Genomic DNA, 20,388 nt, shown 5'->3' on the forward strand with positions numbered 1-20,388 from the left:
AACTATTGACATTTAAAAGATCTTGTGGAACTACAAACAGTACAAATTACATATAAAGCAAAAATAATTCACTGCCTGGGAATGTGCAAAAGTGTTTTACTAAAAGGGAAGGGGGTTATAATTTTAGGGGTGATTTCAGTCTTGAAATTCAGAATGTAAGCACAAGAAAAAACCTATTTTGTGTTACAATATAAGGGTTAAACTTTGGAACAGTTTAAATGCCGAGTTAAAAGAATGTTCAACCTTATTTTAGTTTTTTAAAAATGATACACAGACATGATTTTCAATATCTGTACAAGAATTGGGGTTTCTTATAATCACAAAGTGTTAACTTTATTATTATTGTAATTACTTGAGTAGTTATTTACTTGTTGTCGGTTGGTGTTACCATCAATTATTACTTGTGTTCATGAGACTATGTTATAGAATGTGTTTATTGTACATATTTACTGTCTTTTTGTGCCTCAGAAAAGTGAGTAAACGTTTATTACTATATATATTGTAATAAGACCAGGCTTTTTATCATTGTATATAATAATAATAATAATGACAGGAAAGATAATTATATGATTTAAAAAAAAAAATGAGGGGTGGGAGTAAATAAGTTTCACTTTTTCCCTCTGCTTTTTGGGTATGCAAAAATTATTATTGTTTAATAATTATTGTTTTCAGTTTTTATGTGTATTCATTGTGAACAATTTTTCTATTTCTGTGCCTTTCTGTAATGTTATCAAGATTATTTCCTTTGTTTATTGTTTTATCTTTTGCTTTGTTTTTAACATGTCCAAAATAAACTACTACTCCTATGAACTTGTACAACATGTAAGGTATAGAATATCAAAAACGTTTATTTATGTAGAAAAAATATAATGTGTGAAATGTTCATCTGGGAAATGTGCATGTGCTGTGTGAAATGTTCATATGATGTGTGACATTTTCATCTGATGCGTTAAATGTTCATGTGATGCGTGAAATGTTCATATGATGCGTGACATGTTCATACGTGTGAAATGTTCATGTGATGTGTGACATGTTCATGTGAGGCGTGAAAAGTTCATATGTGTGAAATGTTCATGTGATGCATGAAATGTTCATATGATGCGTGAAATGTTCATATGCAGCGTGAAATATTCATATGACGCGTGAAATGTTCATTGGGCATGTGAAATGTTCATGTAATGTGTGAAATGTTAATGTGATGTGTGAAATGTTCATTGAGCGTGTGAAATGTTCATGTAATGTGTGAAATGTTAATGTGATGTGTGAAATGTTCATATGATGCGTGAAATGTTCTTTTGATGCGTGAACTGGTCATTTGCAGCGTGAAATATTCATATGACGCGTGAAATGTTCATTGGGCGTGTGAAATGTTCATGTAATGTGTGAAATGTTAATGTGATGTGTGAAATGTTCATATTTGTGACATGTTCATATGATGTGTGAAATGTTCATATGATGTGTGAATGTTCATATGTGTGAAATGTTCATTGGATGTGTGAAATGTTCATGTGTGAAATGTTCATATGATGTGTGAATGTTCATATGATATGTGAAATGTTCATTGGATGTGTGAAATGTTCATGTGTGAAATGTTCATATGATGTGTGACATGTTCACATGATATGTGAAATGTTCATATGTGTGAAATGTTGATGTGATGCGTGAAATGTTCATATGATGTGTGAAATGTTCATTGGACGTGTGAAATGTTCATGTGAGAAATGTTCATATGATGTGTGAAATGTTCATGTGATGCGTGAAATGTTCATATAATGCGCAACATGTTCATATGTGTGAAATGTTCATGTGATGCATGAAATGTTCATGTGATGCATGAAATGTTCGTGTGATGCGTGAAATGTTCATATGTGTGAAATGTTCATGTGATGCGTAAAATGTTCATGTGTGAAATGTTCATATGATGCGCAACATGTTCATATGTGTGAAATGTTCATATGATGCGCAACATGTTCATATGTGTGAAATGTTCATGCGATGCGTGAAATGTTCATATGTGTGAAATATTCATTGGACTTGTGAAATGTTCATGTGTGAAATGTTCATGTGATGCATGAAATGTTCATATGATGCGTGACATGTTCATATGTGTGAAATGTCCATTTGAGGCGTGAAATGTTCATATGATGTGTGAAATGTTCATTGGACGTGTGAAATGTTCATGTAATGTGCAAAATGTTAATGTGATGTGTGAAATGTTCATATGTGTGACATGTTCATATGATGTGTGAAATGTTCATATGTGTGAATGTTCATATGTGTGAAATGTTCATATGATGTGTGAAATGTTCATGTGTGAAATGTTCATATGATGTGTGAAATGTTCATAAGATGTGTGAAATGTTCATGTGTGAAATGTTCATGTGATGAGTGACATGTTCATATGATGTGTGAAATGTTTATGTGGCGTGAAATGTTCATATGATGTGTGAAATGTTTATGTGATGTGTGAAATGTTCATATATGTGACATGTTCATATGGTGTGTGACATGTTCATTTGTGTGAAATGTCCAAATGTTCATATGACGCGTGACATGTTTATATGTGTGAAATGTTTATGTGAGGCGTGAAATGTTCATATGATGTGTGAAATGTTTATGTGATGTGTGAAATGTTCATATGATGTGTGACATGTTCATATGTGTGAAATGTTCATGTGAGGCGTGAAATGTTCATAAGATGTGTGAAATGTTTGTGATGTGTGAAATGTTCATATGATGTGTGACATGTTCATATGTGTGAAATGTTCATAAGATGTGTGAAATGTTTGTGATGTGTGAAATGTTCATATGATGTGTGACATGTTCATATGTGTGAAATGTTCATGTAAGGCGTGAAATGTTCATAAGATGTGTGAAATGTTCATGTGTGACATGTTCCTATGATGCGCGACATGTTCATATGTGTGAAATGTTCATGTGAGGCGTGAAATGTTCATATGATGTGTGAAATGTTCCTGCAGGACACCACCCTCAGATGAACCAGCAGCACATGATGCCCAGCAGGAACTTCCAGATGCATCGCATGCCCGCTGACGACATCCAGGATGATTTTGACTGGGACTCCATTGTTTAGCCTCTTTCTTTTTTTGCCGGCACTCACGTGGAAGGGAGGAGCCAGAGGAAGAGGAGGAGTGAGCCCCAGGCTGTAGAGGCTGCGGGAGGGGAAGGAGGATGAGGATGAAGATGCCCCCCTGCCTAAAAGGTGGGGCGTGGGCGGACATTACGTGAGGTGAGGACGTGGCAGAACTGTGAGACAATCAAGTGTGGTGGGACACAATCCTGAGGACCACACCTAACCAGCCCCCACCCCCGCATCCTCGCCCCCTTCAAAAAAAAAAAAAAAGAGAAAAAGAGACACCCCCCCACCCCCCCCACGCTCTTTGCAGCTTCGCTTTCACGCTCTCCATATCTCTTCTTCTTCTTCTTTTTATTCTGTGAGTCATGTGACCGCGCTGCAGGAAAGAGCGACGCCCCCGTGTGGCCAAACAGGGTTTTTAAATATGTCCGTCAAAGCCAATCACCAATCGGATTGGATTCATTTCCCACCAAATAGTTCCACTTCCTGCATTGGAGGCTAAATTGGCACAAAATGGAGTCTTTCCAAACACGGCGTGGAAAAAGGAGTTTAGAACATTCAGAGGGAGTTTTCCAAAAAAAAAAAAAAAAACGCACGTGGAAGACGTATCCACGCGGGCCAGCAGGTGGCGCCTGATACTTCCCTCTTCCCGCCAAGCCGGTCGGAGCTTTTCTTCCGTCGCACACGTGTTGGAAAGAAAAAAATGTCTTAAAGGGAGTAGCGAGGGGGAGGAGTTATGCTCGTGTTCATACTGCAATGCATTCATATTGTGCACACACACACACACACACACTCCATTTTGCCTCCATTGTTCCGACGATCGATTCCCCCCAATACTCCAAAACAATCAATCTGAGTGATTATTATTATTAGCTGAGGTGGAACTTAGCATCTGTTTCAGGACGCTGGTCCACCTCCTATTACCGTATTTTCCGGACTATAGAGCACATCGAGGTATAAGCCGCACCCACTAACTTTCAGAAGGAAAAAAAACATGTTTCCACGGACACATACGTCGTGAAATGAGTCATTTACACAGAAAATTTTTATTGACATACCTTCAATCAATCAATCAATCAATCAATATTTGTATAGCCCTAAATCACGAGTGTCTCAAAGGGCTGCACAAGCCACAACCACATCCTCGGCTCAGATCCCACATCAGGGCAAGGAAAAACTCAACCCAATGGGATACAAGGAGAAACCTTGGAGAGGACCGCAGATGTAGGGACCGCATGTGCAATGGACGTCGAGTGTCTAACATAATAGTGAGAGTCCAGTCCATAGTGGGTCTAACATAATATTGTGAGAGTCCAGTCTATAGTGGATCCAACATAATAGTGAGAGTCCAGTCCATAGTGGATCTCACATAAAAGTGAGAGTCCAGGCCATAGTGGATCTAACATAATAGCGAGAGTCCAGTCCATAGTGGATCTAACATGATAGTGAGAGTCCAGTCCATAGTGGATCCAACATAATAGTGAGAGTCCAGTCCATAGTGGATCTCACATAATAGTGAGAGTCCAGTCCATAGTGGGTCTAACATAATATTGTGAGAGTCCAGTCTACAGTGGATCTAACATAATAGTGAGAGTCCAGTCCATAGTGGATCTCACATAATAGTGAGAGTCCAGTCCATAGTGAATCTCACATAATAGTGAGAGTCCAGTCCATAGTGGGTCTAACATAATATTGTGAGAGTCCAGTCTATAGTGGATCTAACATAATAGTGAGAGTCCAGTCCATAGTGGATCTAACATAATAGTGAGAGTCCAATCCATAGTGGGTCGAACATAATATTGTGAGAGTCCAGTCCATAGTGGGTCTAACGTAATAGTGAGAGTCCAGTCCATAGTGGGTCTAACATAATAATGAGAGTCCAGTCTATAGTGGGTCTAACGTAATATTGTGAGAGTCCTGTCTATAGTGGATCTACCATAATGGTGAGAGTCCAGTCCATAGTGGGTCGAACATAAGAGTGAGAGTCCAGTCCATAGTGGGTCTAACATAATATTGTGAGAGTCCAGTCTGTAGTGAATCTAACATAATAGTGAGAGTCCAGTCCATAGTGGATCTAACATAAGAGTGAGAGTCCAGTCCATAGTGGGTCTAACATAATATTGTGAGAGTCCAGTCTGTAGTGGATCTAACATAATAGTGAGAGTCCAGTCCATAGTGGGGCCAGCAGGAGACCATCCCGAGCGGGGACAGGTCAGCAGTGCAGAGATGTCCCCCCCTGAGCGGTCAACCCCGGGTCCCAACTCTGGACAGCCAGCACTTCATCTGTGGCCACCGAACCTGTGCCCCCCCAGAGCAGAAAAGAAAAATGGCAGATCAACTGGTCTAAAATGGGGGGTCTATTTTAAGGCTAGAGTATACAAATGCGTTTGAGTTATTCACCTTAATTGTTTCCAAACGGTGTCCGTAACACGGCAGTAAAACGGCGGATCAAACAAAACAGAAGCTCTCCAATCAGCTAAACAGACTCAATAACTTCACGGTACCGTTTTAGTGGAACCAAAACGATACAAAAAGAACGCCATTGTAAGTTAATAATGCTGACACAGACTCTCGTAGCTGTATTAGCATATTAGCTCAGGCTAATATGCTAATAAGCATGAAAACACTCCTACAGACATCACATATGGAACGGTTTAGTAAGTGGAAACAGTTTTGGTTATATTGTCAAACTTAAAAATGTTGTTTGGAGTGACGAATGAAGAATCCATACGAGTAGGAACGCTATGGACGACTAGAAGACAAAACGGCACTTATAAGTCTGGTTGAAAGCACTAAATGATGGCACCATAGCACAAACACTTTTAGTGTATTTACTTTTGTTTTTCTTTCAACAATTTTTACTTTATTACGGCCGTCAATGAAGAGAAATCTGTAAATTAGCCGCACCGTTTTATAAGCCGCAGGGTTCAAAGTGTAGGAAAAAGTAGCCGCTTATAGTCCGGAATATACGGTCATTAATAACCCACCTTCCCCCCCTTTTTGGGGGGGAAATGATTGATATGAAATGAAAATGTGGAGATTTTAATTTGACTTTTGAAGTCTTCTAGGTTGTTTTAAGTTGTGAAGGAGGATTCTTCCCTGGCGTCTGCCGGCAGTGCAGAAGTTCTCCCTCACCCTTGAAGATGCAGGACTCGGGTCCACGTTGATGACAATCTGTTCCAAGTCCTGCAGACCCTCTTTGCTGTCTTGAAAGAAGTCCTCTCAAAGTCCAAACGCTGCGTTTGCTTCAATCAAAGATAAGTTGAGATTTTAAATGTCCTTGTTTCTGTGCTTCTTTCCAAGCTGGAGTTTCACACGTGTCTGCAGCAAGTGTGGCCTTAAAAAAGCAAAAAGAAACGCAAAGTAAGTGAAGGGAGGGATAAAAAAAACTTAATAAGATTCATATTTTTTAATTGTTCTGAACTCCTGTTTCCAGGATTGTTTTTATTCAAATTAATTTATTCATGGTATTATTTGATATATATTTAATTGTACTAAACTCTCGTTTCTAGACACAATTTTCTTCTTTTTTAAATTCTAATAAACTAAATCCTTAATAGGTTGGATATTTCAATTGTTCTGAACTCCTGTTTCTAGACTTTTTTTAATGATCAAAATCAATCAATTTAATTCTTAATGCAATTTGATCTTTTTTTTAAGTCTTCTAAACCGTATACAGACATTTTTCTATTTTTAAAATTCAAATTAATTAATTAAAACCTTAATTGGACTCATATTTTTAATTGTTCTGAACTCTTGTTGCAAGACCTTTTTTTTTTTTTTTTTTAATAAATTAAAATTTAATAATTTTGTTCTTAGTAGGATTTGATATTTTTTTATTGTTTTGAAGTCTTCTTTCCAGCCCTTTTTTTTTTATAAGTTCAAATAATTAATTCTTAATAGGATTCACATTTTTTTTAATTGTTCTGAACTGCTTTTTCCAGTCACTTTTTTTTTCTCAATTAAAATTAGTTAATTTAATCCTTAACAGGATATTATATTTTTTTATTTGTTCTGAACTCCTGTTTCCAGCCCTTGGTTGTATGTCCATCTTAATTAATTCTAAATAGGATTCACATGTTTTAATTGTTCTTAACTCCTGCCTCCAGCCCTTTAAAAAAAATGAAAATAATTTATTTAATCCTTAATAGGATTCAGATTTTTAATTGTTCTGGACTCCTGTTTCCAGTCCTTTTTTTTTTTCATAAATTCTAATTAATTAATTTAATCCTTAATAGGATTAATATTTTTAATTGTTCTGAACTCATTTTTCTAGCCCATTTTTTTATGAATTCAAATTAATTAATTTAGTATTTAACGGGATTAATATTTTGAATTTTTCTGAACCTCTTTTTTCTGTACTTTCTTTAATAAAGTAAAGTTAATTAATTTAATTCTTAACAGGATTTTATATTTTTTAATTGTTCTGAACTCCTGTTTCCAGCCCTTTTTTGTATGTCCAACTTAATTAATTTTTATTTGGAGTCACATCTTTTAATTGTTCTGAACTCCTGTTTCCAGACATTTTTTTTATAAATTTAAATTAATTTATTTAATCCTTAATAGGATTCATATTTTTAATTGTTCTGAACTCCTTTTTCCAGTCCTTTTTTTTATATAAAATAAAACTACTTAATTTAATCCTTAACAGGATTGTATCTTTTTTATTTGTTCTGAACTCCTGTTTCCAGCCCTTTTTTTAAATAAATTAAAATTAATTTATTTAATCCTTAATAGGATTAATATTTTTAATTGTTCTGAACTCCTTTTTCCATTCCTGTTCTAATGAATTAAAATTAATTAATTTGTTTCTTAGCAGGATTTTATATTTTTATTTGTTCTGAACTCCTGTTTACAGCCCTATTTTATTTGCCCAATTTAATTCTTCATAGGATTCACATTTTTGAATTGTTCTGAACTCCTGTTTCCAGACCTTTTTTTTTTTTATAAATTCAAATTAATTATTTTAATCCTTAATAGGATTAATATTTTTAATTGTTCTGAACTCCTTTTTCAGTCCCTTTTTTAATAAATTAAAATGTATTAATTTAATTCTTAACAGTATTTTTTTGTTGTTGTTGTTCTGAACTCCTTTTTCCAGCCCTTTTTAAAAAAAATATAAATTCTAATTGATTAATTTAATCCTTAATAGGATTAATATTTTTAATTGTTCTGAACTCCTTTTTCAGTCCTTTTTTTAAATAAATTAAAATTAATTAATTTTATTCTTAACAGGATTTTTTTGTTGTTGTTCTGAACTCCTTTTTCTAGCCCTTTTTTTTTTTTATAAATTCTAATTCATTAATTTAATTCTTAACAGGATTGTTTTGTTGTTGTTGTTCTGAACTCCTTTTTCCAACCCATTTTTAAAAAAATATAAATTCTAATTGATTAATTTATTCCTTAATAGGATTAATATTTTTAATTGTTCTGAACTCCTTTTTCCAGTCATTTTTTAATACATTTAAATTCATTAATTTAATTCTTAACAGGATTTTTTTGTTGTTGTTGTTCTGAACTCCTTTTTGTAGCCCTTCTTTTTTTTATAAATTCAAATTAATTAATTTAATCCTTAATAGAATTAATATTTTTAATTGTTCTGAACTCCTTTTTACATTCCTTTTTTTTAATGAATTAAAATTAATTAATTTAATCCTTAGCAGGATTTTATTTTAATTTTTTGTTCCGAACTCCTGTTTCTAGCCCTTTTTTATACGTCCAAATTAATTAATTCTTAATAGGATTCACATTTTTAAAATTGTTCTGAATTCCTGTTTCCAGCCCTTTTTTTTTTTTTATAAATTCAAATTAATTAATCTAATCCTTAACATGATTTTATATTTTTTATTTGTTCTGAACTCCCATCTCCGGCCTTTTTTTATAAGTCCAAATTAATCAAATTAATCCTTAATAGGATTTGATGTGTTTTAAATTGTTCTGAACTCCTGTTTCCGCGCCCATCGAACAGAATAAATCTGCAGAATAAATAAATTTAAAAAAGCGTGCAGCTTGGCCGACAAACTTGTGGACTTCTTCAGACAGCAAAGTCGTGACTCAGCGGCGCCTCTGCTGGCTGCAACCTAGTACTGCATCCATCCTCAGCACATCCCTGTTGGGAAAAAAAAAATAAAAAAGAGTGCGTTCTCTAAAAACAACAAAAACCACAACGTTCGGAAAAGCCAATTCTTCCAGGTGAAGAATCAAATCAAAAGCAAAACGGAGGCCGAAAGGGACAAAGAGAGGGAAAAGATGGCGTTTACACGTGTCGGATGACCTTTTTACCTGCCAGAGAGATTATTTGTGGGATGTCAAGTTTGAAAAAGCAGAGCGAGTGTTTTTGTTAATGCGAGCTGTGTGTGTGCGCGCGCGCGTGTGTGGGTGTGTGTGTTACGTGCTGTGTGTGTTGCTTGTACATATTTGTCTTCTCATCATCCCTCTTCTTTTCCTCTCGGGGGCGGGGTCACGTCAGACGAGGGAGGGGAAAGAATATTTTGTTATCGTCCAATCAGAGGCTGACAGTATGTATATATCTTTATTGTATATATGTGATGAAAATGGTGTGCGTGCGTGTGTGTGTGTGTGTGTGTGTGTGTGTGTGTGTGTGTGTGTGTGTGTGTGTGTGTGTGTGTGTGTGAGACACTACCTTTGACCTGTGCTATGTTTCTACATTGAGTGTTTTAGTGTTGATAAATATATATTTGCTTTTGTCTTTTATTAGTTTTTGTCTTTTGTCATTTTTCTTGTTGGGTTTTTTTCCCCCCTTCCTCCCCCTTTTTATTTGTATTTTTGATTTGATTGCACGATTTCTGCCTTTTGTTGTCCGATGAGGTGACACGGCTACTCTTCGTATTGGTTTCGTGCTGTAAAGTGTTATTTAGGACTTGTCCATGCCCGCCTCCTCCCTCTCGCCCAATATGCATGAATGGCACTTCAAGAAATAAAATCTGGTAACTTCACTGTGGAATAATGTGCTGCTTGAGCCTTCTTCCTGGTGACCTTTCACCCTCTACCACTCCGCGGTGACGCTGTTTTTAAACGCCAATCTTTTTTTGTCTTGAAAATTCTCGCACGGCACTAAAAAAACACTCTGTATAGTGAAGTGAAGTGAATTATATTTATATAGTGCTTTTTCTCTAGTGACTCAAATCGCTTTACATAGTGAAACCCAATATCTAATTTTTACATATAGCAGGGGTCACCAACCCTTTTGAAACCAAGAGCTACTTCTTGGGTACTGATTATTGCGAAGGGCTACCAGTTTGATACACACTTAAATAAATTGCCAGAAATAGCCAATTTGCTCAATTTACCTTCAATAAATAAATCTATATATGTAAAATTTTAAAAAAGGGTATTTCTGTCCGTCATTCCGTCACATTTTTTTTCCTTTGACGGAAGGTTTTTTTGTAGAGAAAAAATTATGACAAAAACACTTAATTGAACGGTTTAAAAGAGGGGAAAACAGGAAAAAGAAAATTGAAACATAGTTTATCTTCAATTTCAACTCTTTAAAATTCAAAATTCCACTGGAAAAAAAGAAGAGAAAAACTAGCTAATTCGAATCTTTTTGAAAAAATTAAAAAAATAATTTATGGAACATCTTTAGTCATTTTTCCTGATTAAGATTAATTTTTAGAATTTTGATGACATGTTTTAAATAGGTTAAAATCCAATCTGCACTTTGTTAGAATATATAACAAATTGGACCAAGCTATATTTCTAACAAAGACAAATCATTATTAGTTCTAGATTTTCCAGAACAAAAATTTCCAAAGGAATTCTAAACACTTTAAAATAAGATTTAAATTTGATTCTAAAGATTTTCTAGATTTGCCAGAATTTTTTTTTTTTTAATTTTAATCATAACAAGTCTGAAGAAATATTTCACAAATATTCTTCGTCGAAAAAACAGAAGCTAAAATGAATCGTTTTGTCCTACTAATTTTGTCGGTCAACCGAAAAAAATGAAGAGAAAAATTAGCTAATTAGAATCTTTTTGAAAAAATAAAAAATAATAATTTATGGAACATCATTAGTCATTTTTTCTGATTAAGATTAATTTTTGAATTTTGATGACATGTTTTAGATATTTTAAAATCCAATCTGCACTTTGTTAGAATATATAACAAATTGGACCAAGCTATATTTCTAACAAAGACGAATCTTTATTTCTTCTAGATTTTCCAGAACAAAAATTTCCAAAGGAATTCTAAACACTTTAAAATAAGATTTAAATTCTATTTTAAAGATTTTCTAGATTTGCCAGAATATTTTTATTTTTATTTTAATCATAATAAGTTTGAAGAAATATTTCACAAATATTCTTCGTCGAAAAAACAGAAGCTAAAATGAATCGTTTTGTCCTACTAATTTTGTCGGTCAACCGAAAAAAATGAAGAGAAAAATTAGCTAATTAGAATCTTTTTGAAAAAATAAAAAATAATAATTTATGGAACATCATTAGTCATTTTTCCTGATTAAGATTAATTTTTGAATTTTGATGACATGTTTTAGATATTTTAAAATCCAATCTGCATTTTGTTAGAATGTATAACAAATTGGACCAAGCTATATTTCTAACAAAGACAAATCATTATTTGTTCTAGATTTTCCAGAACAAAAATGTTAAAAGAAATTCAAAAGACTTTGAAATAAGATTGAAATTTGATTCTAAAGATTTTCTAGATTTGCCAGAATATTTTTTATTTATTTTAATCATAATAAGTCTGAAGAAATATTTCACAAATATTCTTCGTCAAAAAAACAGAAGCTAAAATGAAGAATGAAATTAAAATGTATTTATTATTCTTTACAATAAAAAAACAAAATACTTGAACATTGATTTAAATTGTCAGGAAAGAAGAGGAAGGAATTTAAAAGGTATATGTGTTTAAAAATCCTAAATTTATTTTTAAGGTATTTTTTCTCTAAAATTGTCTTTCTGAAAGTTATAAGAAGCAAAGTAAAAAAATAAATGAATTTATTTAAACAAGTGAAGACCAAGTCTTTAAAATATTTTCTTGGATTTTAAAATTCTATTTGAGTTTTGTCTCTCTTAGAAATAAAAATGTCGAGCAAAGCGAGATCAGCTTGCTAGTAAATAAATACAATTTAAAAAAATAGAGGCAGCTCACTGGTAAGTGCTGCTATTTAAGCTATTTTTAGAACAGGCCAGCGGGCGACTCATCTGGTCCTTACGGGCTACCTGGTGCCCGCGGGCACCGTGTTGGTGACCCCTGGTGTATACCGTAAAAGCGTTAAGTCCTCATCAAACTTGTCATATGCCTTTTGTGCATTTTGAAACATCCATCGTGACTTCAATTCAGAATTTCTCTGATGGTGACATCAACATGTTACATAAATGCCCTAGAAAATATTTTGACCAGCACCACCAGTAGAGGGCGCCACCAATGTCACTGAGACCCCATTGGAATGTTCTCTCTAAGGCTCACGCTTTAGAATTCACATCCTAAGGTTAAAAGACATTTATTGTCATTTTTTGTTTGTTTCAAATGTGGCCATGTTCGAAAACTACGTCTGTACTCTCAGAAATAGTGGTCCTCTACGTCCAAATGTACATAGAATATCAATTAAATGCCACAAAAATGTTGAGAACACAACTGTGGAGGTTGCCCTCTAGTGGGTTCTTCGGATTACTACACACTGCCAGGAGAGCCCGGAATTTAGGGTATGACACTGTTTTATTTTCACCAAATAGTTCAAGTGTTTTGCTTTCCAGCAAACTGTCTTTCTCTCCTGCGTCCACTCAGCAGCACCCCCAACTCTGACCACATGTCTCAGACCGGCTGCTGCTAATAAAGGCGACAGGTGATTAGAAAACAAGGCCCACCTGGGCCATCTGCGCACCAGTCGCTGTCTTCGAGGACGGTCCTGGCGCATACCGTTCCGCGGCAGGCCACGCCCTTCCTCCCGCAACAACACTCACAGGACACTTTATTACAGGGGGTCCCCTAACTAGTACTGAGTAAAAACAAAAACTTTTTTTTTTTTTTTTTTTTAATTAATATTTTTTTTAATCCATCCTTTCTAACCCATCCATCAATCCATTTTCTAATGCTCCACTCCCGGGGACCCCAAAGGGTTTTGGTGAAAAAAAATATTAAAAATGTGTCATTATTCAGTATTATTTTGTTTTATTATTATTCAAGTTTGAAATCCCTAGATCAACATTAGGTCTATCTGTCAATATAATGATTTTAAAGATTTAAATTGTATGCTTTTTTTAGTCAAAGAAAACCCTGTTTTTTGATGGAAAAAAACCCACAAAATATGCAATATTATCACCCAATATATTTTTTTTAAGTGGAATATTTGCGATTATATGATAATTGGAGCCTTAAAAAGAGTCAATAACTAATAGCAACAGTGATTTTAATTCATTATTATTTTTTGAGCAATGACACTTAAAAACAAATCACACTAAAATTATTGGGGATCCAAAAGGGTCCTACTCATTAAAGCAGGGGTCGGGAACCTTTTTGGCTGAGAGAGCCATGGAAGCCAAATATTTCAAAATGTATTCCCGTGAGAGACATATACTGTAATATTTTTTAACACTGAATACAACAAAATGCATGCATTTTTAAGTAAGACCAACATTTTTAGAGTATAATAAGTCTCTTATTGCAAGGAATTTAGGGTTTTTTCCATCTACGGTCCGTAAAATCATCAAAAGGTTCAGAGAATCTGGAGAAATCACTGCACGTAGGCAATGATATTACAGACATTTGATCCCTCAGGTGTTACTGCATCAAAAACCCACATCAGTGTGTAAAGGATATCACCACATGGGCTCAAGAACACTTCCTAAAACCACTGTCAGTAACTACAGTTGGTCACTACATCTGTAAGTGCAAGTTAAAACTCTACTATGCAAAGCAAAACCCATTTATCAACAACACCCAGAAACACCGCCGGTTTGGCTGGGCCCGAGCTCATCTAAGAAGGACTGATGCAAAGTGCAAAAGTGTTCTGTGGTCTGACAAGTCCACATTTCAAATTATATCTGGAAACTGTGGACGTGGTGTCCTCCGGAACAAAGAGGAATATAACCATCCGGATTGTTATAGGCGCAAAGTTCAAAAGCCGGCATCTGTGATGGTATGGGGGTGTATTAGTGCCCAAGGCATGGGTAACTTACATATCTGTGAAGGCACCATTAATGCTGAATGGTCCATACAGGTTTTGGAGCAACATATGTTGGCATCCAAGCAACGTTATCATGGACGCCCCTGCTTATTTCAGCAAGACAATACCTAGCCACGTGTTTCAACAGCGTGGCTTTGTAAAAAAAGAGTGCGGGTACTTTCCTGGCCCGCCTGCAGTCCATACCTGTCTCCCATCGAAAATGTGTGGCGCATTATGAAGCGTAAAATACGACAGCGGAGACCCCGGATTGTTGAACGACTGAAGCTCTACATAAAACAAGAATGAGAAAGAATTCCACTTTCAAAGCTTCAACAAATAGTTTCATCAGTTCCCAAACGTTTATTGAGTGTTGTTAAAAGAAAAGGTGATGCAACACCGTGGTGAACATGCCCTTTCCCAACTACTTTGGCACCTGTTGCAGCCATGAAATTCTAAGTTAATTATTATTTGCAAAAAAAATAAATAAAGTTTATGAGTTTGAACATCAAATATCTTGTCTTTGTAGTGCATTCAATTGAATATGGGTTGAAAAGGATTTGCAAATCATTGTATTCCGTTTATTTTTCCCAACTCATATTTGAAGTGAAGTGAATTATATTTATATAGCGCTTTTTCTCTAGTGACTCAAAGCGCTTTACATAGTGAAACCCAATATCTAATTTTTACATTCAAACCAGTGTGGGTGGCACTGGGAGCAAGTGGGTAAAGTGTCTTGCCCAAGGACACAGCTGCAGTGACTAGGATGACAGAGGCGGGGATCGAACCTGCAACCCTCGAATTGCTGGCAACAACCGAGCTATACCGCCCCATATGGAAACGATATCAATTGCAGCAGGTGTGTTCTGGACTTGGGAGGTAAACTGCTCAGTGGCCTTGTGGTTAAGAGTGTCCGCCCTGAGACCAGTAGGTCGTAACCATAGGCGTCGATCTATATTTGTGCCCCCCCCCCCTTTCTCAACCCTTCCCCCCTCAAGGTTGGCAAGTATGCTGTTCCCTGCCTAACGCCCGATTGCAGCTAAAGGGTCAAGCGGTAGCAAAATGGATGGATGGATGGATTCCCGAGCGCGGCCACCGCTGCTGCTCACTACTCCCCTCGCCTCCCAGAGGGTGGAACAAGGGGGTGGGTCAAACGCAGAGAGTAATTTCACCACACCGAGTGTGCGTGTGACTATCAGTGGTACTTTAACTTGACTTTAATGTTAATCTTGGATTCAGAACCCTCTTATGGAACTGGCTGCTTGACTTCCTCACAGACAGACCGTCCACTACTAACCACATTGTGAAGTATGCGGACGACACGACAGTAGTGGGCCTCATCCGTGACAACAATGACATGGACTGCAGGGGGGGAGGTGAAACATCTGGTTGACTGGTGCAGAACCAACAACCTGGTCCTGAACGTCGACAAGACCAAGGAGATCTTGGTAGCACCAGTCCAGCCACGCTCCACTCTTCATCAATGGCACAGCGGTGGAGATGGTAAGCAGCACCAAGTTCCTGGGGGTGCAGATAACTGACAATATAACCCGGTCCCTTTGTAAAAAAGAGCTCAGCAGCGCATGCACTTTTTGCGTCGGATGAAACGAGCACAGCTCCCTCTCCCCCATTCTCAGCACATTCTACAGAGGCTCAATGGAGAGCCTACTGATCAACAGCATCTCTGTCTGGACTGAAGCCTGCAGTGCCTCGGACTGGAAGTCTCTCCAGAGAGCGTTGAGGGCGACGGAAAAGATCATCAGGACTCTTCTTCCTCCTATCAAGGAGATCGCAAAAAGCCGCTGCCTGACCAGGGCTCAGAAAATCTGCAAAGACTCCTCCCACCCTGACCAAGGACTGTTTTCACTGCTGGACTCTAGAAAAGAAGTTCCGCAGCCTCTGAAGCAGAACCTCCAGGTTCTGTAACAGCTTTTACCCTCTGGCCGTAAGACTCTTGAACGCATCATAATTATCCCTTTAATTCTCCCCAAAATGGATTAACTTGCTGGAATAAAAAGACAATATAACATACATCCATAAACCTGGATACATATGAAAAAGTGCAATATATTTATCTGTACAGTAATCTATTCATGTATGCACCTTATTGCTTTTTTTTTTTCCTGCACTACCATGAGCTAATGCAACAAAATGTTGTTCTTATCTGTACTGTAAAGTTCAATCAATCAATGTATATTTATATAGCCCTAAATCACAAGTGCCTCAAAGGGCTGCACAAACCACAACGACATCCTCGGTAGGGCCCACATAAGGGCAAGGAAAAACTCACCCCAGTGGCACGTCCACAATGATGACTATGAGAACTACCATGAATTGATTAACGTGGACCCCGACTTAAACAAGTTGAAAAACTTATTTGGGTGTCAACATTTAGTGTTCAATTGTACGGAATATGTACTGAACTGTGCAATCTACTAATAAAAGTATCAATCAATCAATCAAAGAAACCTTGGAGAGGACCACATATGTGGGCAACCCCTCCCAATCGAAGGGACCGAAAGCAATGGATGTCGAGCGGATATAACATGATATCGTGAAAGTCCAATCCAAAGTGGATCTAACGTAACTGTGAGAATCAAGTCCAAAGTGGATCCAATATAGTAGCGAGAGTCCCATCCAAAGTGGAGGAGGATCAGCAGCGCAGGGATGTCCCAAGCCGATACACTGGCGAGCAGTCCATCCTGGGTCCCGACTCTGGACAGCCAGTACTTCATCCATGGCCAACGGACCGAACCCCCTCCGCAAGGGAGGGGGAGACATAGGAGAAAAAGAAAAGAAACGGCAGATCAACTGGTCTAAAAAGGGGGTCTATTTAAAGGCTAGAGTATACAAATAAGTTTTAAAGGCCTACTGAAATGAGATTTTCTTATTTAAACGGGGATAGCAGGTCCATTCTGTGTGTCATACTTGATCATTTCGGGATATTGCCATATTTTTGCTGAAAGGATTTAGTAGAGAACATCCACGATAAAGTTCGCAACTGGAGAAAAGCCCTGCCTCTACCGGAAGTCGCAAACAATGACGTCACATGTTTGATGGCTCCTCACATATTCACATTGATTTTAATGGGAGCCTCCAACAAAAAGTGCTATTCGGACCAAGAAAACGACAATTTCCCCATTAATTTGAGCGAGGATGAAAGATTTGTGTTTGAGGATATTGATAGCGACGGACTAGAAAAAAACAACAACAAAAAAACGCCATTGCATTGAGAGGGATTCCGATGTTTTTAGACACATTTACTAGGATAATTCTGGGAAATCCCTTATCTTTTTATTGTGTTGCTAGTGTTTTAGTGAGTTTAACAGTACCTGATAGTCGGAAGTGTGTGTCCACGCCCGGGTCTTGACGCCAGTGTCTCAGGGAAGTCGACGGCAGCTGTATGGCCGGCACAAGCTCAGCTGATATCCGGTAAGAAGCGACTTTTTAACCACCATTTTCTCACCGAAACCTGCTGGTTGACATTCGGTTGGGATCCATGTCCGCTCTGACCTATAGTAATGTTTCACCTCTGTGAATTTTAAACAAGGAATCACCGTGTGTTTGTGTGGCTAAAGGCTAAAGCTTCCCAACTCCATCTTTCTACTTTGACTTCTCCAATATTAATTGAACAAATTGCAAAAGATTTAGCAACACAGATGTCCAAAATACTGTGTAATTATTCCGTTAAAGCAGACGACTTTTAGCTGTGTGTGTGTGCAGCGCTCATATTTCCTTAAAACCCATGATGTCTTGCGTACACGTCATCATTACACGAAGTTTTGAAAACGAAACTCCCGGGAAACTTAAAATTGGAATTTAGTAAACTAAAGCGGCCGTATTGTCATGTGTTGCAATGTTAATATTTCATCATTGATATATAAACTATCAGACTGCGTGGTCGGTAGTAGTGGGTTTCAGTAGGCCTTTAAGGTGACACTTAAATGCTTCTACTGAGGTAGCATCTCGAACTGTTACTGGGAAGGCATTCTAGAGTACTGGAGCCCGAATGGGAATTAACGCTCTATAGCCCGCAGACGTTTTTTGGGTTCTGGGAATCACTAACAAGCCGGAGTCCTTTGAACGCAGATTTCTTGCCGGGATATATGGTACAATACAATCGTTCAAATTTCCATCCATCTTCTTCCGCTTTTCCGAGGTCGGGTCGCGGGGGCAACAGCCTAAGCAGGGAAACCCAGACTTCCCTCTCCCCAGCCACTTCGTCTAGCTCTTCCCGGGGGATCCCGAGGCGTTCCCAGGCCAGCCGGGAGACATAGTCTTCCCAACGTGTCCTGGGTCTTCCCCGTGGCCTCCTACCGGTTGGACGTGTCCTAAACACCTCCCTAGGGAGGCGTTCGGGTGGCATCCTGACCAGATGCCCAAACCACCTCATCTGGCTCCTCTCGATGTGAAGGACCAGCGGCTTTACTTTGAGTTCAAATTTGAAATACAATAAAAAGGAAGTCGAAGTCGAAATCTAAGTCTAAGTTTCGACCCAGGGATTGTTGTGGACTAGCCCAAGGTATATTCTAGGATGGGGTCAGCCTGGTTTATTCCACTAAATTAGAATGTCAGCTGGAACATCATTACAGTAAAGCTGGCACGGGCACCGCGGGCACCAGGTAGCCCGTAAGGACCAGACGAGTCGCCCGCTGGGCTGTTCTAAAAATAGCTCAAATAGCAGCACTTACCAGTGAGCTGCCTCTATTTTTTTATTTATTTATTTACTAGCAAACTGTTCTCGCTTTGCTCGACATTTTTAATTCTAAGAGAGACAAAACTCAGATAGAATTTGAAAATCCAAGAAAATATTTGAAAGACTTGGTCTTCACTTATTTAAATAAATTCATTTATTGTTTTACTTTGCTTCTTATAACTTTCAGAAAGACAATTTTAGAGAAAAAATACAACCTTAAAAATGATTTTTAGGATTTTTAAACACAAATACCTTTTTACCTTTTAAATTCCTTCCTCTTCTTTCCTGACAATTTAAATCAATGTTTAACTTGTTTTATTTATTGTAAAGGATAATAAATACATTTTAATTTAATTCTTAATTTTAGCTTCTGTTTTTTCGACGAAAAATATTTGTGAAATATTTCTTCAAACTTATGATACAAATTCAAAAAAAATTATTCTGGCAAATCTACAAAATCTGTAGAATCAAACTTAAATCCTATTTCAAAGTCTTTTGAATTTCTTTTAAAATTTTTGTTCTGGAAAATCTAGAAGAAATTATTTGTCTTTGTTAGAAATATAGCTTGGTCCAATTTGTTATATATTCTAACAAAGTGCAGATTAGATTTTAACCTATTTAAAACATGTCATCAAAATTCTAAAATTAATCTTAATCAGGAAAAATTACTTGTGGGGCGGTACGGCTCGGTTGGTAGAGCGGCCGTGCCAGCAACTTGAGGGTTGCAGGTTCGAGTCCCCGCTTCCGCCATCCTAGTCACTGCCGTTGTGTCCTTGGGCAAGACACTTTACCCACCTGCTCCCAGTGCTACCCACACTGGTTCAAATGTAAAAAAAAAAAATAGATATTGGGTTTCACTATGTAAAGCGCTTTGAGTCGCTAGAGAAAAAGCGCTATATAAATACAATTCACTTCACTACTAATGATGTTCCATAAATCCATCCATCCATCCATCCATTTTCTACCACTTATTCCCTTTTGGAGTCGCGGGGGGCGCTGGCGCCTATCTCAGCTACAATCGGGCGGAAGGTAGGGTACACCCTGGACAAGTCGCCACCTCATCGCAGGGCCAACACAGATAGACAGACAACATTCACACACTAAGGCCAATTTTAGTGTTGCCAATCAACCTATCCCCAGGTGCATGTCTTTGGAAGTGGAAAGAAGCCGGAGTACCCGGAGGGAACCCACGCATTCACGGGGAGAACATGCAAACTCCACACAGAAAGATCCCGAGCCTGGATTTGAACCCAGGACTGCAGGAACTTTGTATTGTGAGGCAGACGCACTAACCCCTCTGCCACCGTGAAGCCTTGTTCCATAAATTATTTTTTTAATTTTTTCAAAAAGATTCAAATTGGCTAATTTTTCTCTTCTTTTTTTTCGGTTGAATTTTAGATTTTAAAGTGTCGAAATTGAAGATAAACTGTTTTTCAAAATTGAATTTTCA

General features: G+C 37.2%; 1 protein-coding gene across 1 annotated transcript in view; it reads left to right on the forward strand.

The window, feature by feature from the left end:
* The window catches only part of foxj3 (forkhead box J3), a 348,227-nt gene extending 338,163 nt beyond the window's left edge, over window positions 1–10,064 (forward strand). The window contains exon 12 of the mRNA XM_061888811.1: window positions 2,982–10,064. Within this exon, the coding sequence (XP_061744795.1) occupies window positions 2,982–3,094 (113 nt within the window). The 3' untranslated portion in view covers window positions 3,095–10,064. The remainder of the gene's footprint in view (window positions 1–2,981) is intronic.
* Window positions 10,065–20,388: the final 10,324 nt, after the last annotated feature.

Source organism: Nerophis ophidion, linkage group LG02 (genome assembly GCF_033978795.1).
Source record: "Nerophis ophidion isolate RoL-2023_Sa linkage group LG02, RoL_Noph_v1.0, whole genome shotgun sequence".
Lineage (NCBI taxonomy): Eukaryota > Metazoa > Chordata > Actinopteri > Syngnathiformes > Syngnathidae > Nerophis > Nerophis ophidion.